This window comes from Ambystoma mexicanum, chromosome 4q, assembly GCF_040938575.1.
Source record: "Ambystoma mexicanum isolate Mex_15411 chromosome 4q, UKY_AmexF1_1, whole genome shotgun sequence".
Taxonomy (NCBI): domain Eukaryota; kingdom Metazoa; phylum Chordata; class Amphibia; order Caudata; family Ambystomatidae; genus Ambystoma; species Ambystoma mexicanum.
Genome location: NC_090928.1, coordinates 1,291,599,226 through 1,291,620,750, shown reverse-complemented (window position 1 = coordinate 1,291,620,750; position 21,525 = coordinate 1,291,599,226). Strand labels below are relative to the sequence as shown.

Here is a 21,525-nt window from a genome sequence, read left to right as displayed (position 1 = left end):
ATATCTTGCATTTTTTTCAATTGTTAGGATCCAGTCATTATATTGAAGTCTTTTCTTTGCATGTTGTGGTCGAAGAACAAGCATGTCTTCCGAAATACCTTCGATCTCCATTATTTGATTACATGAAGTCTTCCACATGTTCAAAATGAGTTGTTTAGATGAGGATTCTTTTTGTCGCAGGATTCAATTGCTGGAATCTCATTTCTTGTTAGAGTTTTCCTATAAAGCATTAGTTATTTCCACTTCTTGATAGATTCGAGAGATTGTAAGGCCAACTCAAATCGCATTCTTGCCATTGGGTATGCAGGGGGCAGGGATAGGATATTGCGCCAAGCCAAGCCTTCTAGGTAGTTACATAAGTCCTTTGGGGTATTCAACATGGTTTCACACCCATAGGTTAGAATTGCTTTTATTTTCTGCCTATAAAAAGGTAACAAGCTGTAATGAGTAAGATCCATATTTTTGATGTAAAATCCTTGCCTGACGAGCCAAGGAGCCTTTGATTTAATTGGTTCTATCCATTTGTTTTCTGCCTGCGATTGATTCAATAGCATACCCAAGTATTTAAATGTATTTGCTTGGTCCAGTTTTTTTCCCTCCAGAAAAATCATAAGAGAAGCTTTACTCTACATACTCTATTCAGGGGGACCATTCGAAATTCTCACAATACTGGGCTGAGGTGCTTAACTTTTTACAAAGTGACTATAATATTCCATAATGCCCCCAACATCTTTGACTCCTTGGTATTCAGTGACTTTATGAACATTGCAATATATACCATGCAAGGGACCAGAGGGGGGGGGGAAATCGAGGGGACGGGGGTAGTGTGGTTGGGTTTTTAGGAAGCGGGTGTTAATGTTTGTAATTTACGAAATGCCAAAAAAAACAAATTTAAAAAAAGAATAGCGATGAGACCCGACCAATGCCCAAGAGGGGCTGAGAGACAGAAAAAAAAGAGACCCCAAGACAGGTGGGAGACAAAATACCCTAAGCTGTGGTGGAATAGAGGAAAACCCAAGACAAGTTTAGAGACCAGAAAACCCAGGGCAGGGTGAGAGTAATAGGACCCAAAGGCAGGGTAGAAGAAACAGAACACCAAGGCGGCGTAAGGTCCCAAAGTGGGACATGTGAAGTGGTTCCCCAAGAGAAACCATATCTCCAGGTGGTGTGGGAGAATCAGTTGTCAAAGATGCAGAAAGACACAAAGCTTAGGTGGACTGAGAGAAACAGTATTCCGAGGCAGAGTAATCACAGCTCAACTACAGGTGTCAGAGATTGTTCTTTCAAGCGAAAATGAAGAATAAAGAGACACTTTGAACTGTGAGAAGAAATACAGACAGTTGGGCTGGGGTCGGGAGCCAACCTCCACCAGGAAAAGAGCAAGACTAAAGAGTCTTTTTGAACTGTATAAACAGGCACATGGCCTGGGAAAAGCCAAGGAGGCATTTCGGGTGAGGGTCAGAAACCAGCCACCCTATCCAGGATGAGATACAATCCCCGATAGGCCTTTCTAGTTAAATGTAGGTTAGTCTATTCAATTAGTGGTGAGCAAATTTAGGGTAGATTATGTTTGCACGGAGGACTGAATTTTGTTGTAAGAAATCCTGACAAACACCCTTTTGTTATTTTCTTTTGACATGGGGCAAAGCACCTTAGAAGTTAGCACAGGAAGGCCGTATTTCCTTTGGTGCAACATACTTCACGTCTCAAACATGACCTCTTGTCCGTCTCCCAAGTCTGACTTAGCACACAACAGAACATACAACGGGCTGAACATACACATGCAGATATTCACACACTATTAGGGATGATTCAAGAATGGTTTCACTTAATAAATATATATATACCTATACACACACATTAAACCCTGTTAAATCCCGAAGATGACATGAAAACATTACAAGACATAACTGATTGTGTCCCTGGTTAGATAATTTGACACATTTCTGCCAACATATCCCAATACAGTTGATAACTTAAGATCCACTAGGAAGATTGCGCCGTTCTTTATTGCCTGTTGAACTTAAAGCAGTTTCCCCGTATTAGACAGTGGGACCTCATCAAAAGAGTGTGTACAATTTTGATAGGCAATATAACTTCATTGCACCACCGAATGACGTGAACTTTGGTCTACAAACAGAAACATTTGATAGAATTTTTTATGCAAACATGAAAGAAGATTCCTAGTGAGAATCGGTCTTTTTAAATACAGCAACCAGCATTGGCAGGCCCAGGAGTTCCCTGGTCACAGGGGCTGCTGAGGAAACAGCTGCCAATGTGCAGTCCCTTGGCATGCTGCCTGCCATCTGCTTAAGATCTGCTGCGCGTACCACAGAATACGACCAGGTGCAGCTTCCCATAGTGGGTAGCACAGGCCACAGGATTAAGGAATTCATCAGATGCTAGCAACGGCCCGATTCCTCAGATGTTACAAAGAAGGCTAAAAAGGAGGCCTGCGGAAGCCTCAGCCCTCCTTTTAGTCTTATTTGAAACATCCTCAGATATTTGATTGGGTTTAGCCATGCACTGGGGAACCAGGTACCTTGGTCTGGAATTGGGCACAGTGTGGTGAGCCTCATTCATGTGCCCAGAATTACCTCAATTAGGGGGGACATTGGGGTTGCCTCCAGTTTTAGCCCCTAGACTGGGAACCTTAGTCACCTTCTGTCATCAAAGAGCCACGTTAACACCTCACAGGCTGGGAGAGCCCTGAGAGGGAGTATTCAGATCAGGGCACCCTAAAAGAAGGTGCACCATTTACATGCCACCGTTTCCCTCCTCACCAGGAACTCCTGCAGGTGTTACAGTGGAGGTGGCCTCACAATAACAACAAAAAGATCTTCCAAGTGCCAGAAGTCAATGGCCAAAGGCCTTGACAGAGCTTGTTCCAGCTGAGGCAGAGATCCCACAGGTGCGCTCTAGGCACAAGCACGCTGAGCACAAAGCGTGAGAATCTGTGGCAGGGATGGCCCCTTTTTAGTTTGCTCACAAGGAAAACCTATTATTGCCTGACATAAGCAAAGGGATCTATCTAATGGGAGTAGTAGGAAAAGGCGTAGTATGGGAAGGAGTAGAAGTGGGAAGAGAGTCAACAAGAGACAGGAGGAGTGAACCATCAGACTGGAAAGATGATTAATGGGAGGAGTCAGGAGGAGAGCAAATAGAGTATAAAGGAGGAGGTGAACACGCTGCAACCCACAGATCAAGTGCACAGCACGATCCCAATACCAATTAGAACACTGACCTTTGCGGATAGTGGGGAAAGTTAGAAAGTCTCTTTAACAGTTAGACAGCCTCCATTTAGGTAACAACGCCCTCCACTCTCCATCCTACATGAGACAGGGTGATCTGTTCTCCACTGGTTCCTCACCTTGTAGAACCCTTGCTACCAAATGGCCCAGCCTCCCCCTCTCGTGAGTGCCCCATTATCTTGTTCATCTGCTACCCTCACCACCTTCTTCCCCCTATGATTGTAAAGTGCTCCGTTGCTTCCTGCCTCTAGGTCTGCACTCAAATACCCGAATAATTATAACGATTGTTCGTGTAAGACAGATATCAGACACTAGGGTTCAACATTTGCTAGCACTAACCAGTGTTCCGGACACCCGAGCTAGGGAGGAGGGTTGTGGCAAGACGAGAGAGGGAGGGAGGGAGGGTGACGGCCCTAGGCCCCACAAAGACCTTAATAAAAATCCTTAAACTGTTCTAGAGACTCAAGAGAGTTTTCTGTGCCACCTGGGACAGAATCCTGGTGAAATCAAATTAGGCAACAGTAAGAGTGTTTCTTTACAGTGTTCCAAACCAGCAACAATGGATGCAGTGAATGCTAGAAGAAAAGCGGGTTCTATTGTGAAACCTGTAACACATCCTTTTGACGTGGCCTGTTCCGCTTTGCTATTCACAGCTAGCTTAGCTTGCTGAGGTGTGGACTGTCTGGGTAACTTACGCATGTTGACCCACATGTTAATTTCACTTGGCTAGCTGAGCCTTGTAATGTCCGGCTGATTCATCATGATAACATGTAGAATACCCAAGTGACTTGGTTTGCTAAGACTTGTACCGCCCATTGGCTGCGTCTTGTGGTGCACGGATGGACTGTCATCTGAAGTAATGTGGTAATCACTTCGCTCGTTATATGCACTGTGGATTCCAATTTCATTGGAGAAGAGCGATTGCTGGGTTTAAGGATATTGCCACCTTATATGTATTAGGTCAGGAATGTGGATTGTTAACCAAGCAAGAAGCATCTTTTATTCATTCATGACTGGATGCCAACAAAACTGGGCATCGACTTTCTGGTAAGAAAAGCATGTGGGACACCCATGCAATCTTGCCTGAAGTGGCACGGAGCCCAAGACAGGTATAGCAGATCTTGGCAGAAAACAGGGAGAGAGCAGGTCTATTGGTTAACATATACCAAGCCAGGACATCACTCCCCCCCGGCCCCTCCTCCGCCCTCCCTTCAGAGACCATACTGATGCAGCCACACAACACTAACCACGAATGATGCTTCTTCCATTTATAAGATAACATTTATTTACACATTAGGTTAATTGATTATTAAAATCAGGTAGAAGATGAACAGTTAATCAGATCAAATTAAAACAAGCACAGGACGTGGGGTACACCTGCAAGATAAAATAGGTTTAGTGAATTAGCATACATGATGATGCACAATCCAGCCAAATCTGCTTTCGCAGTGTTTTGTAATCATCAATAATGGCACGATGGAGAAAACCATGATTTTGTGTAAATGACTTCTGGGGGCGTAGCCAAGAAACACTTGCTGAAGGCATTGAACAGTAGGGGCAGTTCAGCAAACGACACCAGGAGTAAGACCCAGCATCCATCACAGGGTCGCTGCAGAGTCCACTTTTCCCTTGAATTCTCACCCTGGTTTTGCGAGGCTTCATGGTTTTAATTAGTGTTTATTCAACTGAAAAATCCTTGGATACAACAGTTCCAAAAGGCTGTTTCTTCTTTCACGCTCAGCTCAAAGCTTCTACACGGTAGAACCTTTGCCTTTCCATGAGACAAACGGACCGCCCTATATCACAGAAAACATTGCTAATAGATTGGAGTACTAGCCATACAGGTTTAGCGGATGTTGTATATTGTACAGTCATATCCTGCATGCAGAGGTGGCCATGGAAGCTTTAGAGGAATCGCACATGGCAATTAACTGGATTCTGTTATACAGCAGAAGAGACACTTACAATAAAGAGGACCTACAGTTTTGACAAAAACCTCACGTTTTCCAGTGAAAAAGCATTGCGTTCCATCGCATTTTCAACATTGTTTTCCTATGTTTGGCCTACATTTTGTGAGCAACTTTCAAGCATTTTAAAGAAGAAGTGACATCAGAGGTGGAGAGGTCGTGCAGGATGCAGGTTCATTATAAACCCAAAAATGTCATGTGTTACTTTATGCCAACAGGAATACTTATCTACAAACCCGGCCCCAATGTAGTTGATCGAGAATTAGAAGTGCTACTAATAGCCGTAGTATTATTACTGAACCAGCAGCAGTACTCCTGATGCCATTAGCAGTACTAATACTGGTAGTAATCTTATTTCTGACGCTTGCGGATCTGCTTAGAATCACATACTGTGCATGTAGCCCGGCATCTAGTGGTACTGCATTATTTTTTTCTCCGAAGATCGAAAGGCACATCGACATGAGCGTGACTAACACTATCCCTAACGCGACGTGTAGTGTACCCAAAATCCCTCGTGTCGAAGTCCCACAGATTGTTTTTTTCCACCAACCTAGTTGGTCCCTTATGCGGAGCTCGTAAGAGTTTCATATTGCTATGTTTATCTAATCCTACAGCCTGTGGTGGTTCAATCATCTTCAACCATCATCTTGACAGCTGTATCATGGGTTTCCTGCTCGCTGACGCCGCCATCTACAACTGCTCGGCAACTGTTCACTGTGTGGCCCTGGCCCTCAGGCCCAGCCTATACAGTAGGGAGAGTGGGGCCCTGTTATCATCTTCTCTAACCGCGAATGCATTTCTTTCACCCCCTTCCTTTCCTCTTGGTCTGGCTACCACTACGCTCTGCTAAGGATAGGACTCTATCTGCAGTGTAACAGGTGTCTCCCTTGTGGGATCGACGAGGTCTTGTTTAAGGCCTGTAAGCTATTTCGGCCTAAGACGATCAAAGACAGGCAGACTAAGCAGTGGGCGGCCTACGCTATGCAGGCCCAAAACCGCGCTTCAGGCGAGGAATCCGTCGGTAGCCATGGCTCTGATGCGGGCACCATCAACCTTTCCAGAGAGCCTAGATGCTCCAATGGGTTCATCCTTGGCCCAGATAGGCATGCGGACGGCACTGCTATGGGGAAGTCACACCCCAGTGGCAAGGGTACTCACACACCACGTGTCCCTAAGCACACAACCCACAAGGCCTCTTCGACGAGTTTGTCAAAAAAAATCAACGACCGTAGGCCCGCCAAAGACTTTCAGCTGTTCAGCGCCCTCCACGCAAGCATGGCATGCAAATGGGCATACAACTTCCTCTGGAACGAGCGGTCCCCTTAAAACTCCTGTTACTGGCACGTTTCCGTCCAAAGGCACTAGAACGCCGAAAGACACTAGCTTCGTCGGCCGCTGCAGTGCCTACAAATGCACCGATATCCTCTAAGCCGTCGATAGTGCTTCCAAAGCTCTGCAAGAAACCTTTGGTTACTGTTTCAACAGCCAGAGTCTTCAGCTAGGTCCCCTCTTCCCAAGGCCTCCCAACCTCTTTCTATGGCCTTACATAAGAGTTCATCCGCTTCTGGGCAGCCTTTCCCACCCCCTGACCCTTCAGCTTCCTCAGAATGTAGCATGGAACAATTTGAGGAGTGTATGGCCAAGATGGGCTGAGTTCATCAACTTTTCAGAACAGTATGATTTTGAAGAGGCATACAAAAAGGTAGCCTCATGCCTCATCCCCTCTAAGTCCCAGAAACTCTCTTCCTCTGGTGCTCAATTGCCCTTTTTGGAGGAACCCCAGGAGCACCAGGCCGATATCTTTGGGGATGACCCCGATGGTCCAGCCAAGATATATCTTGTGGGGGTTTTGACCCATATAACCGGACCCCACCTTTCAGACCCAGACTGGGACCAGGTGGACGAACAGGGCACATAAAACACACCACCACATGACCCCAATCCAGACTTCTGTCTGGAAGCGTCCACTGCTCCTCTACCAAGAAACTCATCACCCACAGACGACCAAATGTTGTTTAACTCTTCTAACAAGAGCAGCCGAACACTTTAACATTGTAACACACAATGCCGCCCTAGACTCAAACTTCGTGGAGAACATCCTCAAGGAGAAGGCACCGGTTAGCCAAGCAATACCCTTATTACACTCCATTAAGAAACACCTGGCACCTTTCTTACTCTCTCCGCCCTAACACCCGCTGGCCCTTTCGTGGCCATCCTCCCTTTCTCTCCATGTTTAATATGGCTCGGGAGGTTCCCACTGGTCCTCCGGACAGGGGTCCACTGGCAATTTTCAGTATCACCAACATGGTTGTTATCAGGGTAAAGGCAGAGGTAGAAACTCTGCTTCCAGAGGCTCCCCGGCCTCCAATTCAAAGTGACTTGTCGGTACAGGTCCCCTTCCACGCTTCCCCGGTCGGGGGTTGCCTGTCATTTCTCCACACTTGGGAGGGGGAATAACTTCCGATCAGTGTGTGCTAAAGACCGTCGCACACGGGTACTGTATAGAATTCCTCAGACCACCCCACTACCACCCAGCAAACAGCCGACGCCTGTCACTAGAACATCTGCGTATCCTGCTGGAAGAAGTTCAGGTCCTAATGGAAAAGTGCGCCAGCAAAGTCGTTCCCCCTTTTCCGGGTAAACAAGGGTATCTATTCAGTGTACTTCCTTGTACCGAAAAAGGATCTCACCATGCGCCCTGTTCTAGACCTGCGCCCTGCAAGCAAGCATGTCAAACCTCAAAAGTTCAGGATGACAACTCTTCAGGAAGTAATCCCACTGCTTTGGACATGAAAGATGCATATTTTCATATTTCAATGTTGCCAGCGCACAAAGTACAGCAGGTTCATGATAGAGGACACCCACCATGAGTTCAAGGGTCTCCCCTTTGGCATTGCCTCAGCGCCAAGGGTGTTCACAAAAGGTACTGGCGGCTCACCTGAGCAGGCAGTCCATCCCAGTCTATCCCAGTCTATCCCTACCTCGACGACTGGCTCATAACAGGGGATTTGTACGGAACATGCCAGACAAATACCCAGAAGACTGTGGATCTTCTCTTCAACCTAGGATTCTCAATCAGCGAGAAGAAATCCAGTTTGACCCCCCCCAACCAAGTCAAACAGTTTCTGGGGGCTCTAATTCAGACAGAAGATGGGCTCGTCTTCCTCTCCAACGAGAGGGTTCAAAACATGCTGTTCCAGATCCCGCGCTATGTAACCAGTCACCGGGAGACTGTACGAAAGCTCATGCGGCTGCTGGTGAGGATGTTTTCCTGAGTCTTCCTGGTTCCTCACGCTCGTTTGGGCATGCGCCCCATGCAGGAGTGGATCTCGAGCCAATAGTGTCGGGCCGGTGGGACGATCTAGTGGTTGTCTTGACAGCCCTCGTTCAGTCTCTGCAGTGGTGGTGAAGGGAAAACCTTCTGCAGGGAAAAACCTTCATCACCCCGCAGTAGAGTGGGGGCTCACCACCTTCAACAGATGGCGCAGAGCATGTGGTCTCCATCATTAGCGTCCAATCACATCAAACTGTTGGAGCTTCTAGCAGTGTTCAAGTCGCTGAAGGCCTTCCAGGCACACCTCCAGGGGAAGACGGTTCTACTCCTCACTGACAGTACCACGGCCTTGTACTACTTGAACAAACAAGGGGGCACTCACTCTCTAGGGCTAGCCAGACTGTCGCAGAACATCTGGAAGTGGGCACTCAAACACAATATGTTCCTCCTCTCACAACATGTTCCAGGGGAACGCAATCTTCTGGCAGATGTACTCAGCAGAGGACCCCCCCCACACCTGTAGAGCATGAGTGGCGGCTTCTAAAGGACATTTAACTCCCAGAGATCGACCTGTTCACTACTCTGGAAAATGCCCAGGCTATGCCTCCAGATACCCTCAGAACCGCTCCGAAGGGAACGGTCTCTGGATAACATGGTCCGTGAGATCTTCCTACGCTCCTTTGCCCCTCCTCCCCCGATTCCCCTACTCAACATAATAGTGCACAAGATGCACCAGGAACCAGTCACGATGATCCTGGTGGCCCTACCAGACCTGGTTCTCACATCTCTTGACGATGTCAGTCTTCCCACCCTGCCATGCCTGTACAACATGCTGTCCCAGGATCAGGCAGTGACACTGCATCCATGACCCCAAACACTCAACTTGGCAGTCTGGCTCCTGAGGTCAGAGTTTGGACACCTTCAACTCCCCCAGAGATGCATGCACATACTTGGGGAGGCACACATGCCTGACACCGGACATTGATACTGCAACAAATGGAAGTGCTTTGTTACCTGGCGCAACACCAAGGACGTCAACCCTATTACCTGCTCTCCTAAAGACATCATCCTTTACCTAACTCACATATTAGATTCAGGGCTGGTTTTTAACTCTCTAAAGGTCCACCTAGCCGCTCTTTCTGCATACACCACGTCCGAGAGCAGGGTTTCATGGTGGAAGATTCCTGTCATTAAAGCCTTTATGGAGGGGTTAAAGAGACTTCATCCCCATATTTTCCAACCCAGCTCCCAGATGGGACCTGAATGTTGTCCTCACCAGGCTAAATGGGACCTCCCTTTGAACCGATGCATAAGGCTAGCCTTAAAGCACTCCCCTACAAGACTGCCTTCTTAGTGGCCATTACTTCTATAAGGAGGGTGTGAACTAAAGGCCATTTTAGTTCAAGATCCATTTGTTACAATTCACAAAGACAAGGTGGTTTTGCGCACACATCCATGCTTTGCGTCACAATTTATTTCCAGGTTCCATGTGAACCAGTCCACCGAACTGTCCACCTTCTTCCAAAACCCCACTAACGTGGCAAAAAGGAGCCTCCACACACTAGATGCGAGGAGAGCAGTAATGTACTATTTGGAAAAGACAAAGCCACTAAGAAAAACAAACCAGTTCTTTGTATCTTTGGCAGCTGGTAGAGAAGAGGACCATGTCTCTCAGCTATTTCAAGGAGGATCGTACACTGTATCACACGGTTACACTCTTGCCAAGAGAGAGCTACCCTTCATGCCTAGAGCTCACTCGACTTGGAATCTAGAGGAACATTTGCAATTAATGCTATGGTAGCCTCTTTTCCCCCCATTTGCAAAGCGGCAACCTGGAGTTCTGTACACACCTTTACACTACACTACTGCCTAGATACACGCTCTAGGTCTGATGCTCGAGTAGGACAAGCGGTGCTAAGACATCTCTTTGCTAGCGTTCCTTCACACATCCCAACACCATCTCTGGTACTGCTCGCTAGTCTATGCACAGCATGTGATTCTAATCAGATCTACAAGCATCAGAAGACATACATTACTCACCGTAATCATATTTCTGTTGATTGTATCTGCTTAGATTCACATGCGCTCACCCTTCCTCCCCTCTTGGAGTAGAAGGAATATAGACTTCTTACACCTTCTCTCTTCTGTACTCGTTCACGCAGACTATAAGGCTCCCTCACGGCAGAAAAAAACAACCGGTGGGGCCTCGATGCGCGAGGGATTTTGGGTACACTACACGTCAGGGATAGTGTTACAGTCACACCCATTTCGATATTTGAAAAAAAAGATGCAATACTCTGCGATTACCATTAGATGTCAAACTATATGCACAGCATGTGAATCTAAGCAGATACAATCATCAGAAATACGATTACGGTGAATAATGCATGTCTTATAGTAAAAGCGTAAATACTAGTACAACTGCCGCCATCACCAATTGTAGCATTACTACTATTAACAGAAGTGGCAACACTACTACTACAACAACAACAAACCAATGTTGTAGTAACACCATTAATGGTTGAACTGTCACTAATGACAGTACTATTACTACAACAAGTAAAATGTAGTAGTACTACCATTAGTGGTAGTACTGCCACTGGTAGCAGTACTAGTATCAGTACTGCTAGTAGAACTGCAGTAGTAATATTATGGTCATTACAACTACCAGTAAGCGTACGAACACCATCAGTAGTATTTGTATACTAGCAGACGTAGCAGAACTATAACCAGTTACAAAAGCAGTAGTACCATGATTAGAATTACTACTGGCATTGGTACAACCAGTGTTACATCCAGTATTAGTGCAGTAGTACAACCTCTTCTATGGGAAGCAGTGCTACTAGTACTTGTAGTAGTACTAGCCGGTTAAGCACCTGCTGCCAGTAGTAGTAATCGTAGCAGCACTATTACCAGTAGTACTACTACTACTGGTAATAGTTCTGCTACGATTACTGGTAGTAGTTTTCATTGCTAATAGACGGTATATTGGTAGTGGCAGTAAAAAAGCTGCTACTAGCAATGCTGCTACTGCTGGTATTAGAGGTACTACTGTTGATAGTAGTACAATTCTGCTGCTATTGGTGGGGCAGGATTAAGAGCGAAGTTAAAGCAAATGTGACCTTTTACTTTGCCCATTGCTGCCATAATGGACATGCACATCCTCTCAAGTCATGTCTCCTTTCAGGGCCTAAAAGCAGTTCACAAAAACAAGAGAAAGGTTAAACATACAACAGATGGATCCCAAACTCCCCTCCCCCACCCCCCGCACCCTGTAGCTGGAAAATAGGTAGAGGATGAAACAATAAACTAATTTTACTTATGTAAAAACTGTAGGCTCCCTAAAAGGTTTAATATTTAAAACCTCCTAAAAGTAGATCTCAAATTGTTGAAGCTCAGTGCCTGTATATACGGTTGCCATGAGGGACATAATGTACTCGTCCAAAGCCCTTTCATGCCCTTCTCTAGTAAGCAGTACGAGACTTCTGGAAAAGGTAGCCCTTATGCTTTGTCCTTCTCAAAAACGTAATGGTCAAACTAAATTTCAAAGGGACGAGAGAGTCTGGCCATCTTTCGATCTCAATATGTTCTTGGGATCAAGTTTCTGACTTTAGGAGATCAGGCTTCTGTGCAATGTTTCACCCAAAAGATTCCAGCGTATATTATGGAAACTTGACCATCGTCAAAGAGGAGGTTTAACAGAATGTCCAAAATCACCACCTGGGGTCAGCTTTCGCACCATCTTCCAACCACGAGATTCCCACTGCCACAGTTGTGAAAACCATGGCAGTGCTTCAAAAATAAAAAAAACCTAAGACACCTTTGCAAATGGCGTGCCTTCGGATTAGGAGTTCTAGTTCAAGCTTTTGTTATTAGCAGTATCATTAAGTATGTGTGTGCACGGCATGGCTACCGGAGCCTCAATACTGGAGTGAAGTCCCACAAAAGTAATTCCTCACTAAAATTACTGTAGATCAACCTCCTGCTCGTACCTAAACACAAACATGCAGTATCAACACGCTGTGCGGTTGATCAGGAGGACATTACCTTCCTCTACTAGAGCTTGAAATTCGACCCCCCGTCCCCCATTTGTAGTCACCATAATATTTAAATTCTTTGGTATTTAAATGGATGAAATTCTGCTAAGGGCGGGTTACAGGACAGCAGCGTAACCACAGGCTATCATAATGGCATATTGCTTAAAGTGAAAATGTTCTGGTCAGGCAGTGCTTTATAAACAGAGCTGGAATGGTGAGATCAGCATGCCCAAGTGCAGGGGCAAGCATAGTCTAATCGTCACGGTTTCATCACAAACGAACAGTCTCTTGCACGACAACAAACCATGAATCAGACCTATACCCGCTCTCTTTACTGCCAAATCATAAACTCTTTCCCCTTTTTCAGCTTCCTCTGCAAACTATACTGTGGGGTGGGCACAAAACACCAACTTCTAGACAAGCCTCTGCATTCAAACAACTATGGTGGTGATTGGGCACGGCATGAAAGCGTCATTAAGCAGACCTTCTGTCAGGGACCTGAATTCTGGGTGGAAACCCCTGCAGAAGAACAGTCAAACAGTGGATCATCACTGGGAAATTGTACCTTATAAGGCGAACTCTACATAGGCGTTTCTCTGTTTTTCTTTTACCATTACTACTGCATTGCAAGTGTTCTAAGAACATATTCTGGGCAGTCATTGAGGGGGTTCCGCTTCTTTAAACTAGACCGTGTGCAGGGGGTAAACATAGAACATTTCTCTGGGTTTGTTTCTGAAGTTTGGGCTATCCAGGCAGGTTCCCCACTGACACCTCAATTATTTAAGATCTAAATGCTCTGCTCGCGGGGCATCGGCTTCCACTCTTACTCAATACACAGATTTACCTTCATATCACCGGCTTTCTAGGGGGATTGGTCACAAGGTCAGCGGGGCTACTGATAATGGTCAACAACTGCCTAATATCATTGGCACTGAAATGGAGGCAAATTGCACTGGTCCTCTACAGACGATCAATCGCCTCACTGGCGAGAACCTCCTCTTGCTCAGTTTGGTCTCCCCAATAATTTCACCAAGAAAGTGAAACACTGGTAGGATTTGGGAACATGACCATGGCCTGAATTCCTGAAAAGGAGGGCAGATACAAGTCACCAATTCTTCTAAATGACGCCCCATAGAGGATTAACTGCATTTTTCATCAGTCTATTCAAAATGTCAGTGTTGAGCCTTTATTCTGATGCTCCATTGAGATAGGAGGATCATGGTTGCTTTCAAGGATCCCCAAATTACAATGCTTACAGAACAGTAGTGGATGATACTTTTGGCCATGGTGGCAGCACGAGGCATGATACAATTAGTAGGGGGCGGGTGGTGTTGATGTGTATATACAATAGGACCACAGCACATAGGCACTTCGATATCCAGAGTGAGGACAGAGCAGAGGTGCATACAGACTTCACAGGTTTTTCATGCAGACCTGGTGCTTTTGGGACTGTGAATCTTCCAGAGTGTCACCATCTCTCCTCACTGCCACCTTTACCCACCAATGTCGCCTGCCTCTCACCTTTGCCTCAGATGCTTCCTGAACTGTGTGCGGTTATCCCACTGCCTACCCCACTCGCCCCTCTCAACTACCGTTACTTAGTGGTTTGTGCCCCCTGATTATCCATCCTGGACTGTCATTATGCATTCCCCAGCGCCCCAAATGATTCTGTATTGGGTCTGTGTCATCTTGACTTCAGGTACTTCCTGGACTATGTAGGTCATTGCACTCCATGCACATTCCAGAAGTGCGTCACTAGAGCACCCCGCAGGATTGCTTTACTGCCCGTGACTCCTGCCCATCGGCTCCGATTGCAGGAAGAGGTCACAAAGCCATTCCTTCACACCCGATGCTTCCTAGATCACATCGCCTCTTCCCACCCCCAATGATTCCTGGACCAATGTTTCCTATGGCACTTCTACCCCTCCCCCCACCAATGATTCCTAAATCGTGTCCCACGGTCATTCTTCCCACATGGTACTGCCTCGATGGACACCACTTACCTCTCACCACCATTGCTAGGTGCTGGACTGTGTCCCTGTGTTATCCTTACTGTGTATGCTTCCTCACCCTCCCTGAATCCCCAACGCCTTCTGTCTTAATCCCACCAAAATGAAAATAACAGGGATTACTGTGATAGGGGCAAACATGCAAATAAAGCAGGACATTGGAATAAAGAGTTAAAAATACAACTCAACGGTAAACAAAAGTCCTGGTTACCACACGCCGAGGGAAGACATGCCAGCGTGAGCTGTGAGCTTCGTGGGTCATGGTTGTACAGAGAACAGCGCCAAGGGTGATCACTCCAGACTAGTACCAAACACAAAGGACATTTGCATTGCAATTGTGTTCATTTCACAAAACAGATTTTCAATTGGAAGAGAAACTAAAGTGAAAGATGTTCACACTAGAAGGTCAATGACGATATTCCTCCATTTAAAATACCAAGACACGTCGTGGATCAGCATTTATTTTTAAAATCTCCCCAGTGCCATGAGGTCTGATGCTGGGAAAGCAGACATTTGGGGGCAGTGGCATGTTAAACTCTAGTGATCCCTTATGTTTGACAGACAGCAGCTGCTTGGCAAGACTCCTATGATGCAGCAGAGTTGTTCCTGTACTGTGAAACCCCATGTGTAGGCAGCGCCCATCACTGAAATTGGGTGCTGCTTCCTTCACCAAACAGACCATAGGATAGTCTCCGGGTATCTGTGTAGCACGTTTCCGACGCCGACACATCCAGGATGGAACCTTCAGGTGCGGGCATTGCTCATTAGACAAAAAGGTGGTGGAAGAGAGCGAAGTGCAATAGGCCTATCACAGGCTGGAATACACGCGGAGTGCACAGCCGTTTATCCTTTGCCCATTGATACAGTACTGTTGAGTTGAACAATAACCACTGTAGTACTCTGAAGCGGTCAACACTAAGCTGTACCTGCGTTGGCACTTTTTGAAGCCGCACAATGCAGCATCAAAGCGCAAGTGCAGTACTTTGTCAAAAGCCTTTAATGAATGGTTCTCAAGGTACAGTGTCTAAACAAAGCTCCACATGCCATTATTCAGTGGATGGACACAAGCAGCATGTGTTCAGCTCAGAGCAAAGTGGGCTTCTTTCTGGCGACTGTCGCGGGTCTCTAAAATCTCCTTGTGAAAGCCTACAGAAGAGGCCGGCTGCTCCCTTGCCACCTTCCGGCCCAAACATGTCTGGGACGCTTGTGGTCTCTTGGGGACTTATAGCAAAATACCTCAGCCCTAACTGAAGCCCAAAATTCAGAATATTGAGAGCCCCATTTCACCATACATACATGTGTGGGGGTAAGTTAATTAAAAAAAAAGGTGGAGAGGTATGTACTGGGCTGCTGCGGGGGATCTCCCCCACTTATATATGTGGGAAAATGGAGTAAAAAAAAAAAAGAACATTTCATCAGTATTTTGGGCTTTGAAATTTTGTTTTCGAAATGTTCCCATAGATCCGTCTCATGCAGAAGGGATGTGACCCGACAGTTGGGACGGGGCTGCCCCCTTTGAGTTTGGACCAGGCGTGATTGTAGTACGGTCTTTTCATTTCCATAGTGGCGTGGCACAGCAGCTAGAACAACAATTGCGTAGTGGGTTCACTAGATCAATGCCCTTGGTTTTGATTAATTCAAAACAGCCCAGCCATCACTGTTTTCCGTTTTCATCTTGGAGCAATCCTGTGGCATTGCCCCACAATGCCTGCCGTAAATGGAGCTTTACCCAAGAAGAAAGCTTAAAGTGCTTCTGACACCATAGAGTTTTAGAGATAACCTGCTTTACAATAGCCATATTAGTCCACGGTCAACGTCCAGAAAAGAAAACCATCACTTACATGAATCTGGGATTTTGGGCACACCAGCATTTGGGTCAGGCTAAGGCAAACACAGTGGTTAACATTTCAAAGGGGTTAGAAAGAACAAGGCTAGCTTCTTGGCTTACCATTGACAAGTTGAATATTTACAGGATTTAAAAAAAGAGCAATCCAACAGGGACTGTACTCTCAGAAGGTTCGGTCATCTTATGTCCCATGCTAGGATGGTCACCACCCCTTCCCTCTGGCATACCTTTTACATAATACTGAATAAAGTGGTCCTTCAGCCAACACAGTCTTCACCAAGGAGGGACGCGACACCTGGCGGATCATGGTGGATAGAATCTCATAAACAGAGTTCTTAGAAATGTGATTGCCAACTTCAGCACCCTCCACCAAAATAAATGACATGAGAAAATCCCATGTCAAGTCAGCAGAGCCGACAGACCAAGTAAACATATTTCTTGTATGTCCAATTCCTCCGACAAGGAGACAGATTTGGGCTCACAGAGGCCACTATGGAAAGCCAATCTTGCAAAGGAGGGTCAAGTGTTGATTTCATAATTGGGCTCCCGATTTCTATGCTAGCCCCTTGAAGTTGCTTCTATAAACTGTGGTCACTTTTGCGTTTTAAATCCTTCAAATACAATGCCCGAAATTGCTAAGAGAGGACACTAAACTCCTAGCTCAAGGGACTGGAACTATGAGCATAAGCCAGAGCAAGCTAGGAGAGAAGGCTATGAACGGGACCGGGATGCTTATGCTTGGACAGTGACATCCCAAGCTTGTCTGTGGGCCCTGGCCATACTCTTTGATGCACTCACAAGGACCTTAGACCAAATGAAAAAGAATGTTGGAAACTGCTTACTGCTGAGGAGTGCCTGGAAGCTTTTGCGTTCAGCGTCAGCAAATCTTTGGTTCTATAGGACTTCCTTTTATTGTCCTTTCGAAATATTGCCTTGATACTGGTTGAGTAATTGGTCTGCTCTCTAAGTCACACAGAGTCTGAACACAGGAAATAAGGTAAGCCTTCATAATAATGGAGAAGGTTGTACAATCTGAATGCACCTCATAGTGCACTGCACAGGCAGTGTGCAGCCACTCGATAACCATTTTTGGGCAAAGGACAGTTTTTCAGGGAACATGACGTAACAGCTCAGTAATGGATGCATTGCAGACATGTTGTCTGAGACGGATATTACACTGGTTCAAACAGATGTTTGGAGCCTCTCATTTCATCACCTTCAGACGGGCTAAGATCCCAATCGTGGGATTATGGGCAACGGTGAGAAAAGTCATGCCTCTTAACATCACTTTTTGCTTCTTTGTCCACCCCATGCATGTTTGTCACATGTTTTTGACTTTAAATATTCAATGTCTTGGGAATGCTTTGTGCAAAATGTTTACACAGTATTTGCTTTTCACGGATTACTACATTTCTGGAGACAGTCTATTCAGCACTGAAGTTGCGTCAGATGTCCGAAGCCAATCCCCCTCCCCCTTCCTTTCCATAAAGGCTGCAATATACTCATCACATACAATCAATCATTAGTTCAAAGTATTAGTAATGTTGTCAGTTGAGAGTTCATAGTTCAGATCTATCTATTACTTTGTGCTCCAATTTTGATTTAAAAAAATTTAAATAGATATTTATATTAAGAATCATCTTTTGGGACTGAGTTAATGCTGCCATTTTGAAAGGGGGCTCAGATATTCCCGCCCCCACTTCCTTCCTTGCAGATTTACTTTTCACGGGCTTCAAGTCTAGTCCCCTCCTTGGTGCGTAGCCAAAGAGCTCTCTTGCTTAAGCCATTGCTTTTTCCACAAAGATAGAAAACTATTGTTTTGCATTTCACTTCGCAAGGTATTTATTCCATGATATTGTCTAAGAAATGTGGTTATGTGCGTACGGCTTCTTTAAATGTAGTATTATTCGTTTTTCTCAATTCGTTAGTGAAGTTTGTATACATTCTACAACCATTATTTCCTGGTAGCTTTAGCGGAGATCCAGGCCCCACAATCCTGGCAAATGCTACAAAGAGCACTAGAGGCGTTGTCTGAATTTTGGAAGTACTCAATGACTACTCAAGTCAATCGGATCCTTATTTTAATATTAATGTGTGCGCAGGAGCACATATTTTGAGCAATAAAAAGTAGATGCATAGAGTGCCTCATTTTGCACTTAGGAACACTTCCTATGACGGCACGTTCTTCATGCCATTCAAGTCACGATTCCTTTGCCTGCCTTCGAATATCATTTACTTTTGATGTGGTTTCAACTTTACAACTGGTTGAATTTGTCTTCACTGGTCCCATTACGCTTGGTATCCTTCGCTCATCACTTCTGAAGTCTTCCCATTTGTTGCCTGTGACATTCCTTCATTCCACCACCGCTACCTATTGGCTATGTAGATCTAGTCCAGAGGTCTGGGCTCATGACCATTTATAGTGTCCACTGTGTGACCAATAACTTTATAGACACAGTATTTAACTTGCAGAGGACTAGCAATCAGCTAATACATTGAAGAACCAGGGGAACACAAGTCCATCAAGACTGCTGACCAAGGCTGTACTCTTCCACTTCCCATAGGTTTTCATGACTGGACACCTCTTCTTTTTTTGCTGGCTTATCCTTTTCCTCCATTTTGCCCTCAGTTGCAGATCCATCTTCTACTGTAGCATGGGTTTGAAGGTGTATGCCCAGGTCTGCTGGTTGGCTAAAGCTTTTACCACATATGGAACATATGTAGGGTTTCTGCCTTGTATGTATTTTCTGATGAGATGTCAGAGCTGAAGAGTGCCTAAAACTCTTTCCACATTCACTACATGTATACGGCTTAACTCCTGTATGTATTCTCTGATGCGTAATTAGATTTGATGACCCTATGAAACTCATACCACAGTCCGTACATTTATATGGTTTTTCTCCAGTGTGTATGCGCTTGTGTATGGTCAGATAACCAGACTGCCCAAAACTCTTCCCACATTCATTGCATGTATACGGCCTTTCACCGGTGTGCGTTCGCTGATGTATGATCAAGTCTGCAGACCGGCTGAAAAGCTTTCCACATTCGATACATGTATATGGCTTCTCACGTGTATGCGTTTGCAGATGGGCAGTCAGAGCTGAAGAGTGCCTAAAACTAGTACCACATTCACTACATGTATATGGTTTCACTCCTGAATGTATACGTTGATGAGTGATCAGATTTGAAGAACCTCTGAAACTCATCCCACACTCGCCACATGTATATGGTTTCTCACCAGTGTGTATTCTCCTGTGTATGGTCAGATCTCCAGACTGTCGAAAATATTTCCCGCAATCATTACACGAATACACGTTCTCGCCAGTGTGTATCCTTTGGTGAATCACCAGTTGCGAGGACTCCCTAAAGCTTTCTCCACATTCGCCACATGCATATGGTTTTTCACCTGTATGAATTAGCTGATGCTCAACCAACTGTGAAGACTCCCTGAAGGTTTTCCCACACGCAGTGCAGATATACTGCATTTCATCTGTGTGAATTCGCTGATGGTCAGTGAGGCTTGAAATGTTATTGAAGCACCTCCCACATTCAGAACATATGCATGCAATGTTTTCCCCCGCATTGCGGTGCTTCCACTTGGCCCTGCCTTGTGTCTGGATGCCTATTCTCATCTCTGCGGTCTGGACAACAGGCTGTTTTACATGCCACGACCCAGTGTCATCAACCTCGACCTTGACTGTGCATATTTCATGATTCTCTTCTTTGGATTTCTTGCAAGCTGCAGTATCTGTTGAAATAAAACAAAATCACAACATTAATTTCAAACTCCGAAGCTTCATTGATTTGTTGAAGAATTGTACAGTACAACAGAATGTTACATATAATTGCCCAAATCAATTTAGAACTAATTACCAAAATCATTCCACTTTTTCATCAGACAATTTATCTCTCTGGGCATGGCAATAAAATACCTTAAAATACACTTTTTTTTTTATTTATTGTATATTGGTTTAAAAAAAACCTTTACAAATTTTCATTATCAAAACATAAAATTGTACAAAAATACATTTTATCATTTAACACAACAATCTTAAAACATCATTTTACACATATAGTAAGCATTTTACTCACAACTGCATAGACTTTTACAGTCATAAAAAGACTCACATGCAAGTCTTCAATTCTTTTCTTTCGACTGAAAGAATTTATGATAAATAAGGTTCCTTGATTTTTCCTCATCCAGAGTTGATACCCTCAACTGTACATAATTCTCTTTTCCATCTAACTGCTTACACCTGATCATGTTTCCCGAGAATATATCCGTGTGTCCACACATGCCAGACTTCAGTCCTTCTATGTAACTTTGCATACATTTGCCAAGAACGCTATCACCCTTATTTTTAATATGATATTACGACCATGTAACATTTCAAACCAGAGTTGCTCTCTAAATACACACGAGGTGTCAATTACAAATTCAGCAAAGTAAGCAAGTCTTTCATTCTTTAGCATGGTACAGCCTAACAGCAAATGTGACAGAGATTCTGGAAGATCTTCGCACATGCAGAATCTACATACTTTCATATTCTGTGGAATCAATTTTCTTAATGCACATATTTCATTGGTATTCATCACATTCATTCTGAATCTCATAATACTATGTCGCAAGTTCCGTGAAGGACATTTTACTAGATATTGCTCAGGTACGGGGAACCATTGCCAAACCGATAATACTTGCACATATAATTTTGAGTTTATTATTACAGAATTATTCGCAACCCAATCGAAGGCTTTAATCATTGTTTTGATTTTAGCAGGTCTTTCTAAAAGGACATTCAAAGTAACACCCATATTACTCAGAATCTTTTCCACCTCTACTTTCAAATTCGACATGTATGTCCCCATATCATTCCTACAGACTTGATATATTGAGTTCTGCTTAGCAAGAACACATTTTCTGTAAAGCATCGCTTTTTTGCAATCCATACAACATTTTAGCGAATTAAAGCCAAACTCATATCTTATTAGCTCCAACGGTATACATTTTGGCAGAAAAAATAATAGCTTTTTCCAGATTTTTGATTCAAAACTTTTTAACTGTAAAGCTTCTTTCTCTGGGTAGAATTCAAGTCCATATGACAGCCTTGGGATCACCTTCATAAGATAGAAATCTCTACAGG

At 44.8% G+C, this 21,525-nt stretch overlaps 1 protein-coding gene across 1 annotated transcript in view; it reads right to left on the bottom strand.

Annotated features, from left to right (window-relative positions):
• Positions 1 to 4,510: 4,510 nt before the first annotated feature.
• The window catches only part of LOC138467383 (zinc finger protein 91-like), a 257,857-nt gene continuing 240,842 nt past the window's right edge, over positions 4,511 to 21,525 (bottom strand). Inside the window, exon 11 of the mRNA XM_069607338.1 lies at positions 4,511 to 20,132. Within this exon, the coding sequence (XP_069463439.1) occupies positions 18,907 to 20,132 (1,226 nt within the window). The 3' untranslated portion in view covers positions 4,511 to 18,906. The remainder of the gene's footprint in view (positions 20,133 to 21,525) is intronic.